We start from the raw sequence: 23,698 nt of genomic DNA, 5'->3' as shown, positions 1-23,698 counted from the left end.
TTCATTCATTCATTCATGTGTTCACCTACAGTATAAGTGTTCGTGTGGTTGAGTCAGTGTTTGAATGAGTGAGGGCGGAGGAAATGTGAGGACGTTTTTTTTTTTAAATCACATTGGCACGTGCGCAGACTGACCGCGCTCTCGTGCCGAAGGTCTCGCTGGTACAAGTGTCAGTGCAGAGAATGATTTGAGCCAAGCAGCGCGCGCGCTCTGGAGAGCTTCTGCTATGGTGTTTCGCAAGGAGGAAAAAATGATGTATTTTTAAACGTAAACACCGCGATGAAGTGATGTTGTTTTGCCTCGTGACCTCTGGATGATAATGGGATAATTTTCCTTCCAAGCCGAAAGATGTTTCCAGCGGGGGATTTCACTGTTATGGAATGTGTTTAATGCGCATTTACCTGTTTTTTTTCTCTCCTCTTCTGGTTTTGCACACTGTGCTTCATGTTCTTTTTTTTTTTCTTCTGCCACTGGAATATGGGCACATATTTTCACCTCCTGAATCCTGTTGATCTGTTCAGTTATGAAAATGCTTGAATGATGAAAAACAGCACTTTTGGGGATCATTGTTTCCTTGTGCGCGGCTCGTGCCTGATCTCGCGCCTCGGCAGCCTGTTGTCTGTGTCCGCGGAGAAAAGCACAACTTTGCCGCGAGGAGCTGGACCTGGAGCTGCTTTGAGCGGCGCACCAGGGCCACACGTGGGGCGCCAGGAGGGGGACCTGCGGAGCGGCCACGGTGTTCGGCCGGTCTGCGGATTGACGGCGCATTCGGCGCAGCTGTGGAGCGGAGACGATGAAGACGGTGGTGATGACGATGATGAATGGGCCGACAGCTCGTGCAGTCTCTGGGATTCCGCTGTCCTTATGTTTACTAATGTGCGCTCTCATCTTCCTCCCGCCGCGCGCTCACTCTCACCCGCAGCCGTGCCAGGTGCTGAAAAGAATCGGCCACACGGTTCGGGTCGGGGCTTTGCATGTTCAGCCTCGCTTGTTGTCTGCCGGCTCTGAGGACCGGGAGAGCGATGGAGGATTGACGGGGAGTGGGGAGCGGAGGGCGAAGTTGGAAAAGCAGGTAAAATTAAGTGCCAGTGCGTTTGGATACGGGAGCCTCAGGACTAGAGGCTCCACTCAGAACCAGCGGGGAGCCAACAGGAGTAAGAGCCAAGCACGGCAGCGGGAGGAGAACCTCTCAAAGGAGACCCGGGTGTTTGCGCCCCGGGACTCGGTTCTGCTCGCTGTCGAGGCTCTGAACCGGGCCGGATTACTACCCTACAATTTGTCTTTGGAGCTGGTCATGGCTGTGGGATCGGGACTCGGAGAACTGCCCGCGTTTTCCTTCTCCTCAGACACGGACAGCCCCGAGGATGAGGACCCGCTGTCCTTCTTGGAGAGCGTGTGTCACACCGTGGTGGTGCAGGGGGTTTCCGCCATGATCGCCTTTCCACGGAACCGGGACGAGTTTGTCAAGTCGGATTTCGTCTCTCTGGCGCTTCGTGTGCCAGTCGTTAGTCTGGTGCAGAGGGAGTTTACGCGCCAAAGTGAGGTAACAACAATAATAATAAAAAAAGTTGCACCTATTGTTTTGCTCTCTAACTGACGTAACCTACAGGTGTTACCTAACAAGTGAATCAAGACCAAACGAAACCAATGAAAGCAGGACTCAGGGCGATCTAGATTTAGTGTGTAATATTTTTTGACAGAAATTGAAGATAAAATAATTACATTTAACCTGATTTTATCAACTGTTAGACCATTTTTGGATTGAGTGAACTGCTGTCATTACACCCCAGAATGAGCAGGGTCAGCTCTATGGAGGCCACCATTTTGGACAAACTACACATCTTTTGAGTTTTGATGCAAACTGGAGGATAAATAGGTTCTACAGCATATTTAAAAAGTGAGGGGTAAGGTGAAGGGTAATCAGCCACAACAAACCAATAGATTGTACACGGTCAACTCAGTCCAAAGATCTGAGCAGAACCAACCAGTCCAAGTGGATTAAGGCCTTATCAGTGTCCTACATCTGAGACAGCAGCTGCAGGAGAGAGGGAGGGACATGTCTTTGTCCTCACAATCTGATGTTTCTCTCATTGTTTTACACCATTCAATTCAGGACCATGGAAAGAGACCACAAACAGACTCTATCCATGGTGCTGAAGTGTAGTCTCCTGTTTGCCAAACAGTCTCTATGAAGATGAATATGTTAACACGTCACACATGTTACAGTATACGTCATTAAATCACATACAGACTCTGTCCATGGTGCTGAAATCTGCATCATTAAGTATTGTGAAACATGTATAAAAATATAAAGTATTACATCAAGGACAGAACGCCATGGTACTGAAACATTGTCTCCTGCAGCAATCATGGCACTATACAGGATGTGTAGAACATATTAAAATTCTTTCTATGTTGCATTAAATTCCACACCATGGAGGCTCTGTCCATGGTGCTGAAACCTATGCTACTGTATTGGCTATGTGTGCAATCGAAGTGTGACACATGCTGTTCTTGATTGTCTCACACTGTGTATATATACACCTTTGAAAACAGCCTTAAACCAGGACCATAGAGAGAGTAAAAGCCGACTCTGTCCATGGTGCTGTATTATGAAGAGATTGTGAAAATCCAGATTTGTAAATATAAAGCATTACAAACAAGACAAAGGACAGAACACCATGGCACTGAAACGTTGTCTCCTGCAGCAGAGAAAAAGTGTGCCACATGTTAAAAGTTCAAGATTTTTTGCATTAAATCCAACACAACAATGGGGCTCTGTCCATGGTGCTGAAACCTATGCCACTGTATTGGCTCAGTGTGCAGTCAAGGCTCCTGTGTGTGACACATGCTGTTCTTGACTCTCATACTATATATACCTGTATTTGAAAAAACAGCATTAAAACCAGGACCATGGAGAGTAAAAGCCGACTGTCCGTTTGCACACCACGCATGCAGAGAAGGATGAAAGAGGATTTCCTCGTCTTTCACTGAGGCAAGGTTAAGAGTGGCTCCTGTACACAGCTCTTGCTCTTGTGTCTTTTGCAGAGAAGCCACTTTAGACGCTGTCACTCATACACGGTATGACACAGCACCTGATGACATCTATCATTTTCTCCCCGCTCCACATATGAATTCCTCAGAGATTTAACTACACAAGGCTATGTCTTTCCTCTGCACTTGGCAACGAACATGAAGTCACAGGGACTTTTTTTAAACCATGGTCCTTGTGATTAACAAAGAACCCACGGTAAAAGCATCCATTTGGACAAAAGAGGACATAGATATAGCTCTGAATAACTGGCTGAACAGAGTGTGTGTCACATGGTGTTTGGCTCAGCAGCAGAGTGGTAATATGTAGCTTCCATAGAAAGCCATGACGATACGATTTACATAGAAAAATGCAACAGTTTGGTTAACTTTCATGTTTAAAGAACATCACTTTTGGTATGTGACAGGAGACGGGATTATCCTGGACACCAGTGAGTCTGACTCTCACAAACACTGGAGAGGATTATCAGTTTACAGCTGGACAGGAAGAGAGAGAGAGAGGGAGAGAGAGAGAGAGAGAGAGAGAGAGAAGGAGGGAGGGAGCATCAGAAGAAGTGTAAACACGGTGAATTAATCACTGAGCTGATTCATCAATAATTATTATGTGGGGAAAACTCCCAGTGGGTGCATTTGTGTTTGAGTGTGTGTGTTTCACAAGTGTGCGCACACACACACACTGATTTAGTGCAACCACTTAAATTTGATGGCAATCACAGGGTAGTTATGGCATATCTGTGTGTGTATGTTAGTTTGTGTGTGTGTGGCAGTCTGTGAGGACATATTTTAATCCAAACCCCCTTTTGAGGACATTTTCACTGGTCTTCACATTTTTAAAGGGCTTTCTTTAAGGTTAAGAACTTTGGAAGGGGCTTTGGTTGGAGTTAGAGTTGTGTAGAGGTTAGCTTGTAGACCAAAACCTGGTCCTAATGAGGCAGGACCCCCCATTTCTCAGGCACTAGTTAAGTTTTGGGGTTAAGATTAGAATTGTAGGGTTAGAGGGTTGTGGTTAAAGTTTGGGATAACGCTTTGTGTTTGCTGTCCAAATGAATGGCGGTCAATGCAATGTCTTAAGAAGATTAGCTGTGCAAACGTGTTTGTGTGTGTGTGAGTGCGTGTGTATGCACGTGTGTGTCTGTGGTAGGCTATGACAGTACTTCTCAAATAGTGGGGAGTGCCTCCCAGGGGGGGCACAGTGAGGTGTCGTGGGGGTTCATGAGAGACAGGGCAGGACAACTCATACAGTGGTTTATACAGATAAATAAATAAAAATGATCAGGTTCTCAATAGTATTTCCATTCGGTGGGGGGCGTGAAAACATTTCTGTCCTCTGGGGCATGCCAGAAAATAATAGAGAACCACTGGGCTATGAGGACACATTTTGATTGAAACCTATTGTTTTGAGGACATTTTGACTGGTTCTCACACCTTTAAGATACTTTTTGAGGGTTAGGACTTGGGACCTGGTTTCAGGGTTAGATTTTGGGAAAGGTCAGGGTTTAGGTTAAGAGTTAGTGTTAGTCAATAACTGATTATGGTTAAAGTTAGGCATAACACTGTGTGTTGGCTGTCCAAATGAATGGCAGTCAATGCAATGTCCCAAGAAGAGAAGCTTTACAAACCTGAGTGTGTGTGTGTGTTTGTGTGTGTGTGTGTGTGTGTGTGCGTCTTGGGTGGGGCAAAGAGCATCATTGTTCCTTTCAACACTCACACAAACACACATCAGAACCATTAGTTAGACTGAAGGGTTCTGGGACACATGCCACCAAGTAAGCTAGTGTGTGTGTGTGTGTGTGTGTGTGTGTGTGTGTAATATCTCATTTCCTGCTCTCTCCGAGCACAAGGAAGCATTTTGCTGCCAGGGAACAGCAGGTGTCCGAAGACCAAACAGGTTCTGGAGAAGTGAAATGACAGGTATACGTGGATGCAGATGTAGCAGACAAAGCGTCTCACAGAGAGTGAGTAATTGGCGGACGATTGATATATGAACGGGTGAAAGGGCAACGACTAAACAGGCAGCAGGAAAAAAAGAGTGTGAATTTTGCGGAAAGGGCTTAACTCCCCTCTGACTCAGTGTGGTTTCTATAAGGCGAAGAAGTTCCAAGTGTTTCTCCAAAAACTGTTTTTCAGAAATGTGAATGCCTTTGTCATGAGATAATCTCCTTCATGTTCATTTCCGTGACCTCGGGTGAACTCCCGTTCATGCAGACAGAGTTTAAAAGCTTGTCGAGGTTAAACAGAGTCCACCACAGTCAAAACTAATACATTATAACGGAGCAGCGAGTGTGCAAGTGTCAGAATAATGAGGCTGCGCGAGAATGGGGACCTTTAATGGCCAACAGATAAGGTTAACTAAGAGGAAACAGGACTAAAAGCTGCATGTGGGGAAGGATAGTGAGAGAATATTGGAGATAAACGACCAGGAGCTAAGACGAAACTCTGGGGGAAGAGTTCACTTGTCTTTGATATGTGGTCTTTAATTTGGAAATAGAATTGTGTCCCATTTTCAGTGGTGAAAAAAATTTGAAATCTCCACCGAAAGCTTGGAGCGTGCGGGCAAATATCTCCAACCACTCCAATTTAAATTAATACAATTTGTATAAAAAAAGAAATATGTCCCAAACTTTTCCACCATTCAGGGAAGAGAAAGTGTCAGTGTCACAGACAGCACTTAAAAGTGAGCCTGAGTCACTCTCAGCCAAAGTGGTTTTAATTGATTCATATTCAGTGTCTCGGCACTAATGAAAATGAACAATGATTACACTTAAAAAAAAACTAACATGAGGCGAGACATGAGAGTGTGCGACTGTGTGAAGGACGGTCTTCATAAAAACACACGAAGAATCATAAAATAAACCTGAATTTCCTTTTTTTTATTACATCCTGGATAATTAATTTTGTAGATTATGAGATTGGTGTAATTGTTTCCTCAGCTTTTAACCTGTAATCATAGATCAACGGTTATGATACGGTTCTGCAGAATAACAGGTTGTGTAAATTACGGCAGCGTGTTTCAAATGTTTACCGAAAGAAAACCCATTAAAAATAAATAGGAAAAACAGAGACGAAAGCGTATGTATCGACACAAATTATCGCATTTTTTCGCGGCTTGAACCTGCGCGAAAACTTGACTGGTTCAATCCAATCCAACTTTATTTGTAAAGCACTTTTAAAACAACCGCAGTGCTGTACAGAATAATAAATAAAAAGGCACAGAAGCTCACATGAGGCCATTAGATACATCTAAAACAACTAAAATAAATTAAAAGACATAAAAAACAAAGCATTATTATTGTCTACAATAACAGTCAACCCGGACACTGTAATGTAGTTTTTACCATTTTAGTATTCTATTATGTCACTATTTTACTTCCATTTTTATTGCTTTTATGTTTTATACCTTTTATGTTGCTGTGCTTTTAAATCTGTAAAGTCAGTTTTTAAATGTGCTGTAGAAATAAAGTTGACTGGACTTGACTGGACGATGGAGGACAGTGACTGCAATGAGACAAGTATTTGAAACCAAGTTTTGAGGAGTTCTAGAATTCTGAATTTTTCAGGGAATAAACACGAGAATTGGATTAAATGTGGAAAATGTGTTGGTTGGGTGAATGGAATTAGATTTGGAATTAGAACACTTTTCACAAAGCAAATAAAATATCGGTTGAATGACTCAAAAATATTGCGGGCAAGGAAGCTGCCTGCTGATTGGCTACTCAGTTTTGTAGCGAAAATAAAATAATTTTAAATATCTATTGTTTGTCAGATTATAAACATTAGGTACTTACAATTATTTTGTCGGTTGTCGGCGGGGGAAAACCTGGGGAACAAGTTCCAGACGGACAGCAAATCCAAGCCTGCGACACCTTCCAGTCCATTGAGCTGTCCCTCCAAAACTCAGTCCAATCAGCAGGCAGCTTCCTAAGGCCCGCCCACAAACAAAAAAAACATCAGGGAGTGCGAAGAACTAGTGTATTTTCAAACTATAAGATACAATATTTTTGAATGATTAAATCAACATTTTATTTGCTTCTTAAATGGTTGTTGTTGTTTGAAAATATTGACACAAATCTAATTCCATAAGTGAACTACCTAACGTCTCGTGGTGTACGATAATCTGCAGCCACACAGGACAGAAAAAGGAGCACAATAATCTATGGCGTTTTTCACAGGTTTAAGCATAAATACTACAGTAGCAGCTTCAATCTGCATGACTGACAAACCATTGATGCCTTCGGGTTTCCCTCCCAAAAAATATGATCACAAATCAGACTCGGTCTTCTTCAAAGTCTCACTGCTTTTTGAACTACGTTCTCATTCTCTAAAAATGTGCTCCTTCATCGTGGAACGAGCTAATCAGAAATATGAAACTGTCACATGAATCTACGATTGAGGGGAAAAAGACCAATAACTAAGCTATTACGTCTTTACTTGATTTGTCCACTGGGCTCGTGATTGTGCCGAGCTCAGCAGTTGTTGGGTTTCTTTTTATACAGCAAGGCTTGCAACTTTTTCTGGATCAAACTCACAGCAAATATGTACATTGGGGGGGTGGAAGAATGATGAACAGGAGAGCACAACAGTGACAACAGTGTTCTTGGGAAACAAATGAACCCCGTCTTTACGAAACACAACGGACATCTGCAATGTTCTTTTTTGGTTTATTTACGTGGGAAAGAATCTGGTGATCTGAGCTGAAGTGAGAGAAAAAATAACAACTGCAATTTACCGAGAGGGTGATTGACGGTGAGCGTGTGATGCCCCATGGACAGAATTCTCCTGGGAACATGAATTAAAAAGCTTTATATTGCTATTGTTGGCCCTTTTGTTTGCCATTAGAATCGATATGTATATACATATATATATATATATATATATATATATATATATATATATATATATATATATATATATATTTACATATATGTATAAATGTATATATATACATATAAATATATATATATATAATGTGTGTATATGTAGGTACGTACATACATACATACATGTGTGTATATATGTACAGTATGTCAGTCATCTACCGCGTTATCCTCCACCAGAGGGTCACGGGGGGTGCTGTGCCAATCTCAGCTACATCAGGCGATATATATATATATATATATATATATATATATATATATATATATATATATATATATGTATATATGCAGTAAGCAGCTGAATAACAAGAGTCTTATTTGGAGAGCCCATTGGATCGAGTGAACGATGGGATGAATAACAAGAACCAATGGATCTAATCTAATACACCTTCATTGCAAAGCTTATGTGCAAGTTGTTAAGTCAATTAACAACAGTTTTAAGGGCTTTTTCTCTCACTGTGTGTGTGTGTGTGTGTGTGGGTGTGTATGTCTGTGTGTTTATGTGTCTTTGGCTGGTCCTCACGTTCTGTTACCCCTTAAAATGGCTTTTTGAGGGGCTTATTAAGTTGTGATGGTTAACCCTTTAACACCCTTTGACACGTTTGCGCAAGCGCACTATGCATCGCTGTAGTTATGCAACAGTTTGTGCTAGCGTTAAAAAATCTGATGGTTTTCGGAAGCTGAGAAGTTGCACGTCAAAGCCAACGTATTGTTATTACGGTAATTTCACTTGCGCTGTTTTCAGGAAGAATCAGCGTCTGTATCACCAGAGAGGAGAGAACAGGAAAACACCTGTACATAGTCTTCATTTTCTACCACGTTATCCTCCACAGGAGGGTCGTGGGAGGAGCTGTGCCAATCTCAGCTGACATAGGGCGATGGGCGGGGTCACACCCTGGACAGATCGCCAGTCCATTGCAGGGACACATACAGACAAACAACCACTCTCACACCTACGGTCAATTTAGAGCAAGAGTCTCCAACCGTTTTTCTTCTGAAAGCTGCTTTGACAAAATGAAAATGGCCGAGAACTACTCGTGTTGTTTTTAACATTATTCTCATAGCTCATTTCAACCCAACCAAACTGCACAAGCTTGAATGTGGGGGATTGGATAAAAATGTAAGCACGTTTATGTTCAATTACTGAAACCTTTGACGAGCTACTTGGAAGGGGACTGGGAGCTACTGGTAGCTCGCAAACTACTTGTTGGAAACCCCTGATTTAGAGTGTCCAACTTACCTAATCTCCATATTGCATGTTTTTGGACTGTGGGAGGAAACTGGAGAACCTGGAGAAAGCCCATGCACACGCGGGGAGAACATGCAAACTCCATGCAGAAAGACCCTTGTTCTGACCAGGGCTTGAACCAGTGTCTTCTTGCTGCAAAGGCAAGAGCTCATTTTCTGGCCAAAGACAAACGCAAACTGTGTGTGTGTGACTGCAAACTGCAATGTTGTTTTTCTAAATAAAACTTTTTCTTCATTTTAAATAGTTAAAATGTAGATATTGGGAGTTATTCTGGGAAAAATGGGCAAAAGCACTTAGTTACAGGACTTATTGAGGGTTAGGTGTTCAAGGTTAGCGGTCCTCACTACGACCACTGTAAACACACACGTTTGTGTGTGTGTTTGTGTGTTTGTGTGAGTCCAGTGAATAAGTGATTGATAACCAGGAGAGACTGGGATGTTGTTGTGTCAAGTTCAGTTGTGTCAAGTTACACTGAAGCAGAACCCTCAGCTCACGCAGCTTGAATGAATTCATCTGTAGCTTTGAATGGAATAACCGTCAGCTTTGATGAACATCTGCTCTGATCTTCCTCGGCTCACTGTGACTCTGCTGGTGCACCACTGGTCCCACGTCTTGCTGCTCAAGTCTGTGCATAAAGCTTTTAGGTTATGTTCATCACATTATGTCGTGCAGTGTTTGTCCTCAGTGGCTGGAAATTGACTTATTACTGGACGACTCCGCTACACTAGGTTAGCGATGTGCTCCCTTTCACCTTGTTAGGAGTTTGATCAAAACAACCATATATCCATTAACTTCAAAATATTAAAATTCTTTAAGCTAACAGAGCATAAACACTGTCTCCTAATCGATCTTTATTTCACCATGTTTTTCTCAATGTCATCTCATTCTTTTGTTAGTTCTGGGTCAAACAAGTGCAGAAACTGCCAGCTAGTTTGGGTCCAGTGAAACATATACAGTACATTATAGGCTTCATCACGAACAATGAAAGAGAAAGTCCAAGCAGTGACTTTGGTGCATAGACACTGATCTCCACCTCAACATCAGAAACAAACAAACTCATTGTCATCCCTCAAAACACCTGTATCTCCATGACTGACACGTTCAAATTCCTTGGAACCCGCATTAGTAATGACCTGAAATAGAAAACAAACACAGACCACATGTGTCGGAGAAAGCACAGCAAAGACTCTTCCATCTCAGACAGCCCAAGAAGTTTAGAGTAAGGTCTCATCTTCTGCTCCACTTCTACGCAGCCACCGTTCAAAGCAGTTTGGCAGTTTAGCCTTGACATACTCTCCTGGAAATGACAGCGAAACATTAGCAGAGCATCAAGAATAGAGCCGTAATAGAGCTACACTCTACAAACGGACATTGAACAGGGCCCGCAAAATCTTTTTAGACCCCACGCATTACAGCTACTGCCCTCTGGAAGGCACGACAGGACAATTGCCTCCAGAACATCCCACTTTAAAAACTCTCCTAAAGGGCTTATGTTACCCCTCGACTACTGCGACCATCAAAGGATCGTTGCCTGGCGGTGCCAACACCCCGCACAAGACAATCCAGACTCTTTTGGACCGAGCGCTATACCAGAACTGGTGTGTCCTTGTCCATCTTTAAGAAGCGCTTGAAGACCCAGCTCTTCGGTCGTAGCACTTACCGGTAATAAGAACAAACTCCACCGGCTTGGCTGTGTGGTCATTAAAGAAACAATCAATCAAATCATCTTCCAACAGTACGAGTTGGGTGTGTTAGTCCAATTTTGACAAATTCAATGTATTACAAGTTCAGTCACACTAACATGTATTTTAAAAGTCCTGCTTTTTTGTCAGACGAACACAATAATTTGGCAATTTCTGATGTCGTGTAAATGTGCTGGGCATGATGGGAGAGAATGATGGCTGCAAACACCAGTAAAAAAAATGCTCCGTCAGCAAAAAATGATAGTTTTTAGCCTGAAGCAACTCAATCTGACTCACTCATAAATAAATACCACCAGAGATTTTTTATCAAATCGTTGACTTCTTCTACATCGAAGGCTCAACTCAGTTTATAAATGGCGCGTCCTCTTCTCTTCCAGGATTTCTTATGAAAGTTGAAAACGTCTGAAGAGAGCGATGAGTTAAAAAGTTGAAAAGCCTTTAAAACTCCATGGTTGTTGAATCATATTGAGTCAAGGCCTTGAAGCCAAAGTGTGAAAAGACCCTTCTGAAATGAGACCCTGTTGTGTATCCTCGGCTTTTCGGCTAAAACAGAAGCAGCGGAAGCACAAATAAAAAGTGCACACACACACACTCTGATGTGAATAATGATATTCATGGGAGCAGGTAAGTGAGGGCAGAAATCCATTATGTCCAGCAGACTGTGTTTGTATTCAAATTGAATTCAAAGATGTAAATAATTCCACTCTGGGATTTATAACCATTGCCCATTTTCCTTCCTCTCTCTTCCAAATCTCTTCTCCGCTCGACTACATCTTTTCATCTCACTGCTCGCATCCCGTCGCGTCCCTCCTCTTCCTTTACATTGCCTCGCCACTTCCTCCCCCACTCATCTCTCCTTCCCGTTATTATCATTCGATCTTGCACCACTTTTGCACATCAATTCTCTCGTTCTTGCAAAACCTGCCATTTATCCCAAACCCACCCACTATTTTCTGCCCTTTATGAAATCCAAATGACCCGGACCAACCCTCCCCATCACCTCTTATTTATCACTCCTTCACATTTCCATTACCTCGGCGATCCCTTGTTTATTTGTTATCTATCCCCCTGCTTCAACTCGTCTTCACCATTCCCCCGCTCCTTGTTCTTTATCTTCAAACCCCCTCCACTTCCTCTGTATTCTCTTTAATCTTCCTCACCCTCTCACCTTGTACACTAATCCTTGTTTACCTCTTGAATTTATCTTTTACAATCACCTCACATTCCTCGGTTTAAACGTTACACACACACACACACCCTGATATCTTCCATCACATCCTCCCGATGCTATCTCCCCTTGCAGAATCCGCTCCACTTCCAAATGGCGATGCAGAGCGTGGAGGCCCTGCCGTCCCGTCTCCTCAGCTCCCTACTGATGATGAATGGCTGGTGGGACATCAGTGTCCTGCTCTGCCAGGAATGGGACATTAGCCACTTCCTCTTCCTCATCAAGAACAACACCCGCTTCCACCTGGGAACTCTCGTCAACCTAACAACCGCCGCTTCCACTTTATCGCCGTCTCCATCTTCACCGTCATCCCCCGGGTTGGCGTCTGGTGTCGCGACGGGAGAGGAGGATTTGTCTTTATCGTCACCTCTGCCCAACTTTTCCTCCGCTGCTGCCTCGTCCCCCACAAAGTTAGACCAGCAGGAAGTTATAATGCGGCAGCTGGAGGCCCTGAGAGAACCGTCGACCACGACAGGGGTGGTGACATTTGGGTGCGATATACGGCAGGTGCGCCGGCTGTGGACGCTCGCCACTCGGATGACGCTTCCAGAGTTTCACTGGGTTTTGGGGGACAGTCAGAATGTGGTGGAGCTAAGAACAGAAGGGTTGCCCCTGGGGCTTCTGGCCCACGGGGTGATGGGGTCGCCGACTCAGGATAACTACGTGCACGACTCCCTGCAGCTGGTGGCGCGGGCGGTGGGCAGTGCTGCCCTGGAGAACCCCGCCTTGGCTCTCATACCGGGGACGACCAACTGTATGGACGTGCAGGAGAACAACGGGAGCTCCGCGGAATATCTGTCAAGGTAAGGAATCAAGTACCTTATGTTTCTAAACTGTACTGTACATGGATTGTTTCTGCAACAGCAAGACATGACGTATAATTCTTGTACGTCTTCCAAGACAAATATCTACTTGACACGTTTGAGCAAGCGCACTTTGCATCGCTGCAATTACGCCACGGTTTGTTCCAACAGTGTCTGAAAGCTGAGAAGTTGCACGTCAATGTGTGGTTATTACGGTAATTTCACTCACGCTGTTTCAGGAAGCTGGAGAATAAGGAGGAAAGAGTTGGAAAAAAACATCTGTACATTTCCATGTAATTTCCATTTGTTTGGCCTGTTTTTGCACATTGAGACAAAAACTCAAACAAATGTTATGCTGTAAATTTAAAATTTAATTCAAAATCTGGTGTTCATATTTACTGCATGTTAGCAGTAAATAGTAAACAACTGCCAGATATTGAAAATTATTCTGGAAAAATTGACAAGCGGACATTTTGAGGCTTTGGTGTTAACTTGGCTTAAAAGATCCAAACGTTGGACTTACTCCTCCCAAGGATGTCCGTGTTCTTCAGTTGTATATTATGCTCCAGCTTTCAAAAGCATATGAAAGCACAAAAAATTGTATAGTACAGTATATACATGCAATAACTGTGGCGATAAAAAGTTACTGTGTGTGATGATTTGCATTGAGCCTCAGCGCTGTAATCTGCAGTTATAGAGAGAGAGAGAGAGAGAGAGAGAGAGAGAGAGAGAGAGTGTGATCACACACACCGCTGCATTACAATCAGAGTTTGACCTTTCCCGACTGGGATTCTCCTCAGAACGCCTGAATCAGCAGAACAATCATCGCAGGAAGTGAATTATTTGAAGCTCAGCGACGCCGATGGACGATTTCTGATTGTGTTTACACTCTTTCTCACTTTCATCTTAAGCTGCTTATGGAATGTTGATTAGTCTCTGCTCAGTGTTGCGGCGATTGCGGAATGGAAAAACACACTTGACACTTGGATCTTTTTGCCAGGTTTGTAAGGAGGTTTCTCGTTGACCCTGCAGAGGCAGAGGATTTACCTGAGCAGGTTTAGTTTCACGAGATTGGAAATTGGGTGTAATTCAAAACGGAGGATTAGGAAAAAAATCGCATATGCTCAGCTCAGGTAAATCTGTATTAGATAGCAGTATGTGGAAGACTATAGCTGAAGAGACAGAGTCGTATCACGCCTTCTTAAGCGATTTTTGTAAAATGTCTCATAAGTCTCTATCTCCGGGGACAGAAAGAGACACTGAGTAATTCTGCTTTTTTTTTCCTCAATTTCCACATTTCTCTCCAGGTTATAAAGATCAGAGGAATAACTGAAACAGATTTGTTATCGTCATTAATTAACCGTTAACGTTTTTGTTCCACAAAAGTCTAAAACGCTTAATTTCTTTCTCTGAAATATGATAACGTTATTAATGTGTCAGCGTTATTATCTATCCGGTCAGAAAAATGGTGTCACCTCGAATCCTTAAAGTAAAACCAATGTTTTGGCTTCTTCTTCCGTCCCACACATTAATACCTTCAGGCCAAAACAGTATGTATTTAAAATATAAGACAACGTTTAATCCAAAAATTATTATTTTTTGAACATAATGACTCATTCATCATATGTTTATTGGGATGTTTTTCCCTCTTGGAAGTTGATTCTCTTTATTCTGGAGTTGTTTTGTCTCTGAAGTGTTGATTTTTACATTTAAATATTGCAGCTTCCTATTTTTATCTCTGTGGTTTCATCTCTCTTCTGCTGCTGCTGCTGCTGCTGCTGCTGCTGCTTGTGTTGTTGTGTGCATGTTTGTGGTTACCTCTCTCTAGTCATTTGACTGATTTCTCCAACAACAGAACTTCAGACCCATGGGTCTGTGTGTGCTCGGTTGGTTCTGTGGGCGACGGAGTTAGATTTGATATAAATCTACTTGAAAACAGACAAAAAATTGAGCTGACTAAAAGTTTGTCAGGAGGTTCAGTAGAGTGTGTGTTATTTTGGGGACGGGTGGGTTTATCGTCCATTGGGAACCACCTTAAATGTGCATTACCGTGGGTTTGCTGGTAGTGTGCGTTAGTGATTGAGCACTAGAAGAGCGAGTTAAAATATATATTGATTCCAAATTCTCCACCCCTTAGCAGCAAATTGCCATGGCACCACAGCGCCGCTGCCACAGAGCAACAAAAGAAGAAGAAACACACAATTACCACGAAGATTTTTTTTTATTTCACACTGCAATTACAAATATCATCAATAAACCAACCCTGAGCTTGGAGCCGCTGTGACCTCTACTGTTCTGCCTGTTGTGTTTGTAGTTACTGAACGTCAAGGTTGTATATTTAATGGAATTCCCCGTTGCAGACTCTCGATGGAGTCACAATGAATTCAATTTGATTTGAAGTTTGGGAGCTTGTTGACCTTCTCAGCTGTAAATTGGTCTGGTGTCAGAACTTTAAAATAGTTACTTGAATAAGTAATTAAATCTGGTTGCCAGGTTTTACGCTGCACTTTACTGATCATAAAGGCAGTACTGTATATACGTTAATTATCCAACTCCAAAATTAAAGATAGGACCAGAGAGAGCGATAGCAAAGCTTAGCTTAAGTTCTCTTCTGGTCGAGACATTTTTGAGGGAGGTAGTGAGGCTTTTAGGTTCAGTGTTGCTCAGTATTACTCGGTAATAAGTACTGTTAGTTATGTTATTGGATGGTTGGTCACATAAAAGACCAATACAACAATAGAGTAACCTTGAAACTGTGGGTTTTCTCCGGGTTCTCCAGTTTCTTCCCATGTCCAAAAACATGCAGTTAGTTACTATACAGTTTAAGTTTGTTTTGGTCGAAAAAAATTCTCAACTTTTTGATACAACAAAAACAAAGTCATTTAATAAGTTCTGGACAGGACTGACTAGTTTCTGTTCTGGACATCTATGACTACTAGAACACTGGAAATCAGACATTTTTACTGTACAGTTTTAAAAATTTCAAGTTAAATTTCCCACATTGGCACTTTTTAAATCGAATGAATTGTTCATTTTAAAGATGCAATAAAAACTAAAGATTTCCATAAGTTTTGGACAAGACAAACTAGGTTGATTTCAGGACTCATCTATGACTACTAGCATACATTTTTTAATTAAACGTCTCACACTGTGTAGTAACTGTGCAATGCAATAAAAACTACATTTTCTACATTACCAACTACATTACAAGACTAACTGAATAGACAATGTGTGCTGGGTGAACTTCGCCTTTTGCTCTATGTCAGCTGGGATTGGCACCAGCGACCCTCATGTGGCGGACAAAGTGGTAGATAACTGATGGATGGATAATACAGGGCTTTCCAAACTTAAGAGGTTTGATGTCCTTAAATAAATATGAAATACTTTAAAGGCTCAACCCCAATTTACAAGAATGTAGCACAACATAAAAGCAAACATTGAAAGAGGCCCAATATTCAATAAATTTGGTCCAGTGGGGCTGCGGCCCACACTTGGCAGTTATCCTGTGTCTCACATCTTTCAAATTCACTGAACTTCATCGTACTAAACAATCCTGTCATTTCCACTCATTTTAGATTCCCTCAGCTGCTTTGGTATTTGGTTGTTTTTTTTTTATACCTCAGGCCCAGGAACTGTGGTATCAGGTGTTTGGTGGATGAGCCGACCTGGAGCGGAGTGCTGTCACCACAAACGTGTCGGAGCCAGAAAGCATGTGACAGATGAGCAGCCAAGAGGCGGTGGCCGTTCAGTTCCCAAGCTGCACAATGAAACCCCTTCAAGGAATTTATGGCATGATTATTATGGAGTTATGGTCACAGCACAGTTACCCGGTCAAGCAATCAAGCAGTCGCGAAGGGCAAGAATCTAATGATGGATGGAGGTGTTTGTCACCAGACGAGTGTATCAGTGGGGGATTATGTCAGGTGAGGCGTTGAGGAAACCAACAGTGAAATGCCAAACCAGTTTCAGCGCTGGCACACGAAAGAAATGTGACATATACTACGATGACAGCAGGATATTAAAAATCCAGACTCAGGACAGTGTTAACAATACACATATGTCCATCATTCTACCTTATTTTTTGTGCTGCGTCCTGCCTTGGTCTGGTTTCACTAGAAAAAGAGGTTTTTAATTTTTAATGGTACTTTTTCCTAGAGCCACACGGCGGTGTAGTGGTTAGCACTCTCGCCTTGCAGCGAGAAGACCCGGGTTCGAGTTGGAACAAGGGCCTTTCTGCATGGAGTTTGCATGTTCTCCCCGTGTGTGCGTGGGTTCTCTCCGGGTTCTCCGGCTTCCTCCCACAGTCCAAAAACATGCAATGTGGGGATTAGGTAAATTGGACACTCTAAATTGACCATAGGAGTGAGTGTGAGAGTGAATGGTTGTTTGTCTCTATCTGTGTGTGGCCCTGCGATGGACTGGCGAACTGTCCAGGGTGTACCCCGCCTATCGCCCAATGTAGCTGAGATTGGCACAGCAACCCCCCCGACCCTCTGGTGGAGGATAAAGCGGTAGGTGATGACTGACTTTTTCCTAGTTAAATAAACATGGTTGGTGGACAAAAAAGGAAATAAATAGAGTGCATTTCCTGGAAAATCTTCTCTTGTGCTCTTATACAAGACAGACATACTCTCAGTTAATTATGATAATGAGGTTTCCTTATTTACAATTTTACAATAGAAAAAACAGTACATCTATATTCTCAGTGGTCAACTGTTTAAGGTCACAACTGAGCAAGGGCTTGGACCCAATTTCATGACATGAGACAAAGCTAACAAACAAAAAAAACCTCTTTCAGGGGAAAAACTACTAGCGAAAAACAAGGGCTAAAGCTAACAAACACAAAACAAAAAAAACACTCATATGAGAGAAAAACTACTAGCAAAAAATAAGAGCTAGAAACAAACAAAAACACTCTTTCGGGGAAAGACTACTAGAAACAGACAAGGGCTAAAGCTAACAAACAAAAAACCCACTATTTTTCGAGAAAAAAACTACTAGCAAAAGACAAGGGCTAAAGCTAACAAGCAAAAAAACACTCTTTCAAGGGAAAGACTACTAGCAACAGACAAGGACTAAAGCTAACAAATAAAAAAAAATAAACACTATTTTTTGAGAAAAAAACTACTAGCAAAAGACAAGGGCTTGGCGAAGTATCTAACAAAAGTACAAAACCTGATGAGACAGCGTGGTGCAAACAATCAATAGTGAAAATACAGGCAATATTTCACATTTTCAATAAAAATTTTATGCACATATTAATGAATAGAAAACAAACAAGTTTGTAACTTGAGAGATTCGTGTGGAGCTTCATCAGTATTATGTGCACTCATTTGAATAATATAACAGACATTAATGTAAATCCTTCAATCTATGAATTTTGTTTTTTGGCAACACAAATAATCCTCCCGTCCAGTCCAGTCCCGTCTCGGCCCAATCTGTGCCGTAACGGGACAAATCACAGCCTAATGTGTGGACCTGCTGCACAAGAATTTTCACCAATTTCTGCAGTCGTCATGACAACTGTACAAGGATCAGTGTGAAGTCAAAGAAGAAGAAAAATACACAAACACTTGGCCAGATGTGTTTATACAGATGTCCTGCTCCGGGCGATGTGATAAAACCAGACAGCAGGTGTCAGATGTGGGACTTCAACAGTGACACTGATGATTAAATGGCTGTGGGGGTTGACTGGAGTTGGGCGATGTTTACTGAACTGGAATACTGTGCGTATGATTCGCTCATTAGCAGAACTCAGTCGGTGGCAAACGCAGAGCAGAGAAAAACAATCAGCATCAGCTTGTTTTGTTGTCGTGTCACTGGCTCCACTTAAAATGACAAATGTGCCGTTAGACATTCGTATATCCAGTGTAATGGGCCTAAATTGGTCCTAATTCAGTCAGTGAGCTCCCTGCACAACACTGTCTGCACTTTATAAAAGACAGGGTTTTAAATAAAATACAATTAAATTGGCTTTTTACTCATTATCATGAAATTTTGACCTAAAATGACAAGTCAGGATAGATAAAGGGCTGACGTTTTATGATCTAATGAGGCTCAATGTGGATGTTTAACCCTTCTGTTACCATCCTGTCATTGCCAACCGGATTTGGCAGGCGTACTTCTCATTATCGCAACTCCTAGACCGTTTGTGATATCTAGCAAAAGCTGAGATTGGCACAGCACCCTCTGTGACCCGAATGTGGAGGATAAAGCAGTAGAAAATGGATGGATTCCGGAAAGCAGAGAAGTCGAGCTTTGTGCCCATTACCATAGAACCTCAGGACTTCCGCGCAACGACCGCCCAATCACGGACGAGATTCACCGGCACGTCACACAAGTGAAAGCACTCACTCACTAAGCATTTTTTGACAATTCTACAGCCATAAAATCAAGATGAAGCCAGGAGGCATGGTCATCTTGATGGTCATAAGAGAGTTTGTCAGATTTCCTTTAAAAACTGACCATGGTAAAAACATGTGGGGGAAAAAAGGTCTGTTCCCGAACATGAATCCAGTGAGAGACAAGTCTAAGTGGACAGCTGAGTGCTGTCTGGAGGAGTCAGCTCCTCAAAGTTGTGCCATGTGTTTAATGCAGTCGATGTTTGGTTTCTCCAACGTTAAAGGTCAGGACAATCCTCATTACTTTATACTGGATAAACTATATTGGTTTGTTTTTGCCTGAAGGTGTTGCAGGTTTTACAGCGAGTGCGCTGGGATGTGGTTTCTCAGAGTCGCTCACAATAAACCAAATAACAATGTTGCTTCTGTGGATTGTTATTTTCTTCTTTGTCCTATCTTCTCCTCTCGAAAAAGATCAGATCCTAGGTTTATTTTAGCCACTTTTCCATCATATATATCCTGTTGGTATGTGTGGCAAAGTTAAACCTGAACATTGTCTTTTTAGATAGATTAGTATCGATATATCTTGCTTTTCTTATCCAAACAAAGTCGCAGACGGCACTGCACACACTGGTGCCCTTAACCCTGTCGAACCCTAGAAGATAATTGGCCAGATTTCTACATTAATAATGTCATTAAATGTTATAGGCAATACATTAATACTGTGATAATTGCAACTACATGTCTTATTATTACTATTATGAAAAATACTGCTAGCAAACATGGTATTGTGTTTAAAATCATGATATTAAGTGGTGAGCCGCCTTTTTTGGGGGGTGGGGGCCGTAACTTGTACAAGAACAAGTTGATTCATTCCCAGCCATGACTTCAACCACAATTTGTTAGCGTTTCTCAGGACAAAAACATTGCACACACACACAAACAGCTACATTCTGAAGACCCGTTAAATCATGCGAGTTTCTGTGAGATCGCAAATCCCTGGAATCTCCTCCACGCCTCCTGCGTCGTGACTGGATCGTCTAATCTGGGTTTTCTCAGGATTAAAACGTCGAGAAAGTCGTTGGTTGCGTCTGTGGTCTCCCATGTTTTTAAAGTCGGTCAGATTTGAAAAGTCCTCTACTGTGGGACAGATATAAGTCAGTCACCTGTGAAGTGACCTGCTGGACAGTTATAGGGTGTGTATCGTCTACAGTACGTACTGGAGGCAATGATTGGTCATCACACTGAGAAGCTGAGGGAAGAAGCCCTGAGTCAGCAAAAGATTAAAACCAAAACACATAGAAGAAGCAGAGGAAGATTAACTACTGTATAAGCCTTAGAAATGCACACAAACAGATAAAGTACAGTCCTGTAACAACAGATAAGATACAGCCTGGACACATTTCAGGTTATTCTTTCTTTTCTTTTTTCTTTTTCTTTTTCTTTTAACCGTACCCCCCCTCACCAGACCGTCCTTCTTGATAAAAATCATTTCAAAAGTGATGCTTGCCTTCCAGTGCCAAGTACATTTCCCCTGAATGTGCCAGCCAGCTGAGCTATGAAGATGGAAGATAGCTATATAATAAATGTCCCCCCACTGCAGCTTATATTCCCTCAACCAATGTAAGTAAAACACATTTTGTTCGCTGCAGGGAGAGACTGGCTTTAACAAGGAGGAATGCCTCTGGCTTATACACCGCAAGAAAAAAGAAAATAAGAATTTGCGTATTATTAAATGGTTCTGTGTTAAAAACAAGATATTTCATACTTTAAATCAACATGCAATGTGGTTTCAATACTCTGCAAACTTTGTAAAATTTGGAATTCTCCTTTTTATTCATTTTATTAAGTTATTAATGGGGAACATACAGTAAAATCCAGATGGTTCTTTCTCCTCAAAATCTTTTTTAGGTGACGCATAAGACTAAAAAGAAAAAAACACACAAACATAAAATTAAGTTAGCGTTGTTTTCAATCACTGAGATTAACCCAAATATTGATTTCCAGCCTAAAGCATTATTTTATATTTTATATAAACATTTCTTAATGGAAGACATTAATCATGAAGCATTATGTAAATCGATTAAAGCTCAAAGTTTCCTTTTATTTACTTGAAATGCAGGAGACGCTGCAGCAAACTCAGCACCTGCTCTGGTACCTGGAACTTTTTGTTATTCAAAAAAAAATCTATTCATCTATTCAACATCTATAGCCTTTTTATTTATTTTGGGTTAGAGGGGGCCAGTCTGTTCAAAAATGTGATTTTGCATAACGATATTTGCTCGGTGAAATAAAAAAATGAGCTCAAACTAAAGTTAACGTCACCTCAACAACGCCATACAGAATCTTTAGAAACAACAAAACTTCAGCGTCACTGCGGAGTTACTCATTACACTCAATATAATGAAGAAATGTTCTGATCGATAAAGTTTCCACACCATTTCCCTCACTGTTGCTGCAATGTGGCACTTAAATTGCTCTCCTCTCCTGTATTTATGTATATATACACTGTATTTTTGTACATTTTATCCATGATTGAACTCAAAAATCATATTTCTTTTATCAGTACTGTGTCTGCCAGACTAAAGGGAGACGCACAGTAAACCCTTACTATACCTGAGTGTCGTAGCAGCACTTAAATTCACACTGGCTTTTCACTTTATTGCTCCATGAAGTCTAAAATTGTCCCTTAGCAGGGTGTTAGCTAGTGCATGGTAGCGCAAAATTGAGGACGTTAGGCTAATTACATCAATCAGTGTAAGAGTATTTTGACTGTATTCACTTGTGTAATAACACCAGATCAAATGTGAAAAACGTTGTTTTGAGACAGAATCGAGATGGCCGAAATACAATGCCGCGTGCGGGCCCAAAGACTCCAAGAACTAATCACGACGTTAGCATGATTAGCCGGCCTTCTACCATATTCAGAAGGCCGGCCGCCTGGAATGCCGTTTGCTGAAGTGTATGAATTTCACCAGTGTAAACAAGTTCAGCCACTCTTTAAAAGATATAAGGTATAAAAATTACCCATTAAAGAATATATGGTGTAAAAATAACACTGCTCCCCTTTGGGTTCCCTTAGAATGGCCACATTTCATCTTAAAGTAAAATCTCTGCACCAACCCCCCGCTTGGTACTGCGCTCCCTCTCCATTACGCTAAAATTAAATCCTGGCTAGAACCCTGCGTTGTCATAGAAAAACAGCACATAAGCTCAGTTTATCCAACTTGTGTACCATCCATGCTGTAACCACTGCACCACCGCGCCGCCTCCTCCTTGTTGTGGTCCAGAAACAGTGGTGTTTATTAGACCTTTGAGTGAAAAGAAGCCGTCTTTCAGAGATTCAGAGATTTCCCGCAGCAGACGAAAACATAAGTACGACTCGTACGACTCCACTTCAAAAAATAAATACGATAAACCTCAGCTATTCATCTCTACACTTCAGATTTCACGGGTCAAACACACGGAAACGTCTTGACTGATCATGTTGACAAAGCCATTGCGCACAATGGCCTCTTCAGTGTGCGCTGTCAACAGGATATGCAAGTTCAATCAGGATATGAAATATCTCTCTCTCTCTGTCCATTATGTGTTCCTTTTCTCAATACCAGTGGTATGTGTGTTTGTGTACTAGAGGATTTGTTACCTTTTCTGCCTTAAACACCAACCTTGTCAGGACCAGTGTAGCCGTCATGGATTTTGGGAAAGTGAGGACATTTTGGCTGGTCCTCACATTTTTAAAGGGGTTAGGGTCAGGGTAAAGGTTGTAAGAGAGAAATGTATTATTCAGAAACTGGCAGATCACAAAGGTCTCGCTGTAACACCAGCACCCATCATTTGTCTACAGAGTGTTCCTCATTATATCTTTGTTGAACTTAAAGGTGACATAGAATGCTTGTATCACACATATATGTTAGTTATGGAGGTCTACTTACATATATTAACTTGTTTACATGGTTAAAAACCTCCTAATCGCTGCAGACGAGCCGATCAAAATATCTCCTCACTGACGCTCTCGTCAGCCGCGCTGTTTCAGACCAAAACCACACCCCTAGAATGTGGACTGTGTTGTGATTGGCCAGCCAACGAGAGCTTTCCCACTGTCCTGTGATTGGCAGGGCACCTGGAAGTGACGTAATAGATAGGCCAGCTCTCAGATACACAGCTCCCCCTCTGGCACGGTGGATGCTCTGCATCTCAGCAGCTACAACGAGAGTAGTTCTTCTTCTGCGGTTGAATGTACGCAACCGGATGTGCCCGGACTAGTGCCCGCACCAGGAGGAGCTACGGTGGTGAGAGGAGTGGTGAGGATTTTTGATGACGACATCAAATTAAGGAAGTGCCGATCCGCTTCGCAGAGCCCAGGAAAACAATACAACACTATTTTCTCAGCAGTGGCTGAACTGTTTGTTCTGAAACTTTAGGGTTTCATAAACGAGGTAATGACGC

The 23,698-nt window shown here is 42.0% G+C and overlaps 1 protein-coding gene across 1 annotated transcript in view; it reads left to right on the top strand.

Moving 5' to 3' along the window:
• Nucleotides 1-473: 473 nt before the first annotated feature.
• grin3a (glutamate receptor, ionotropic, N-methyl-D-aspartate 3A) overlaps nt 474-23,698 on the top strand; it is a 49,389-nt gene continuing 26,164 nt past the window's right edge. The window contains exons 1-2 of the mRNA XM_044011766.1: nt 474-1,543; nt 12,181-12,908. Of these exons, the coding sequence (XP_043867701.1) occupies nt 794-1,543; nt 12,181-12,908 (1,478 nt within the window). The 5' untranslated portion in view covers nt 474-793. The remainder of the gene's footprint in view (nt 1,544-12,180; nt 12,909-23,698) is intronic.

This window comes from Solea senegalensis, linkage group LG21 (genome assembly GCF_019176455.1).
Source record: "Solea senegalensis isolate Sse05_10M linkage group LG21, IFAPA_SoseM_1, whole genome shotgun sequence".
In the NCBI taxonomy this organism is placed as follows: Eukaryota; Metazoa; Chordata; class Actinopteri; order Pleuronectiformes; family Soleidae; genus Solea; species Solea senegalensis.
The sequence above is the reverse complement of the archived record's forward strand: the minus strand, read 5'-3'. Positions and strand labels throughout refer to the sequence as shown.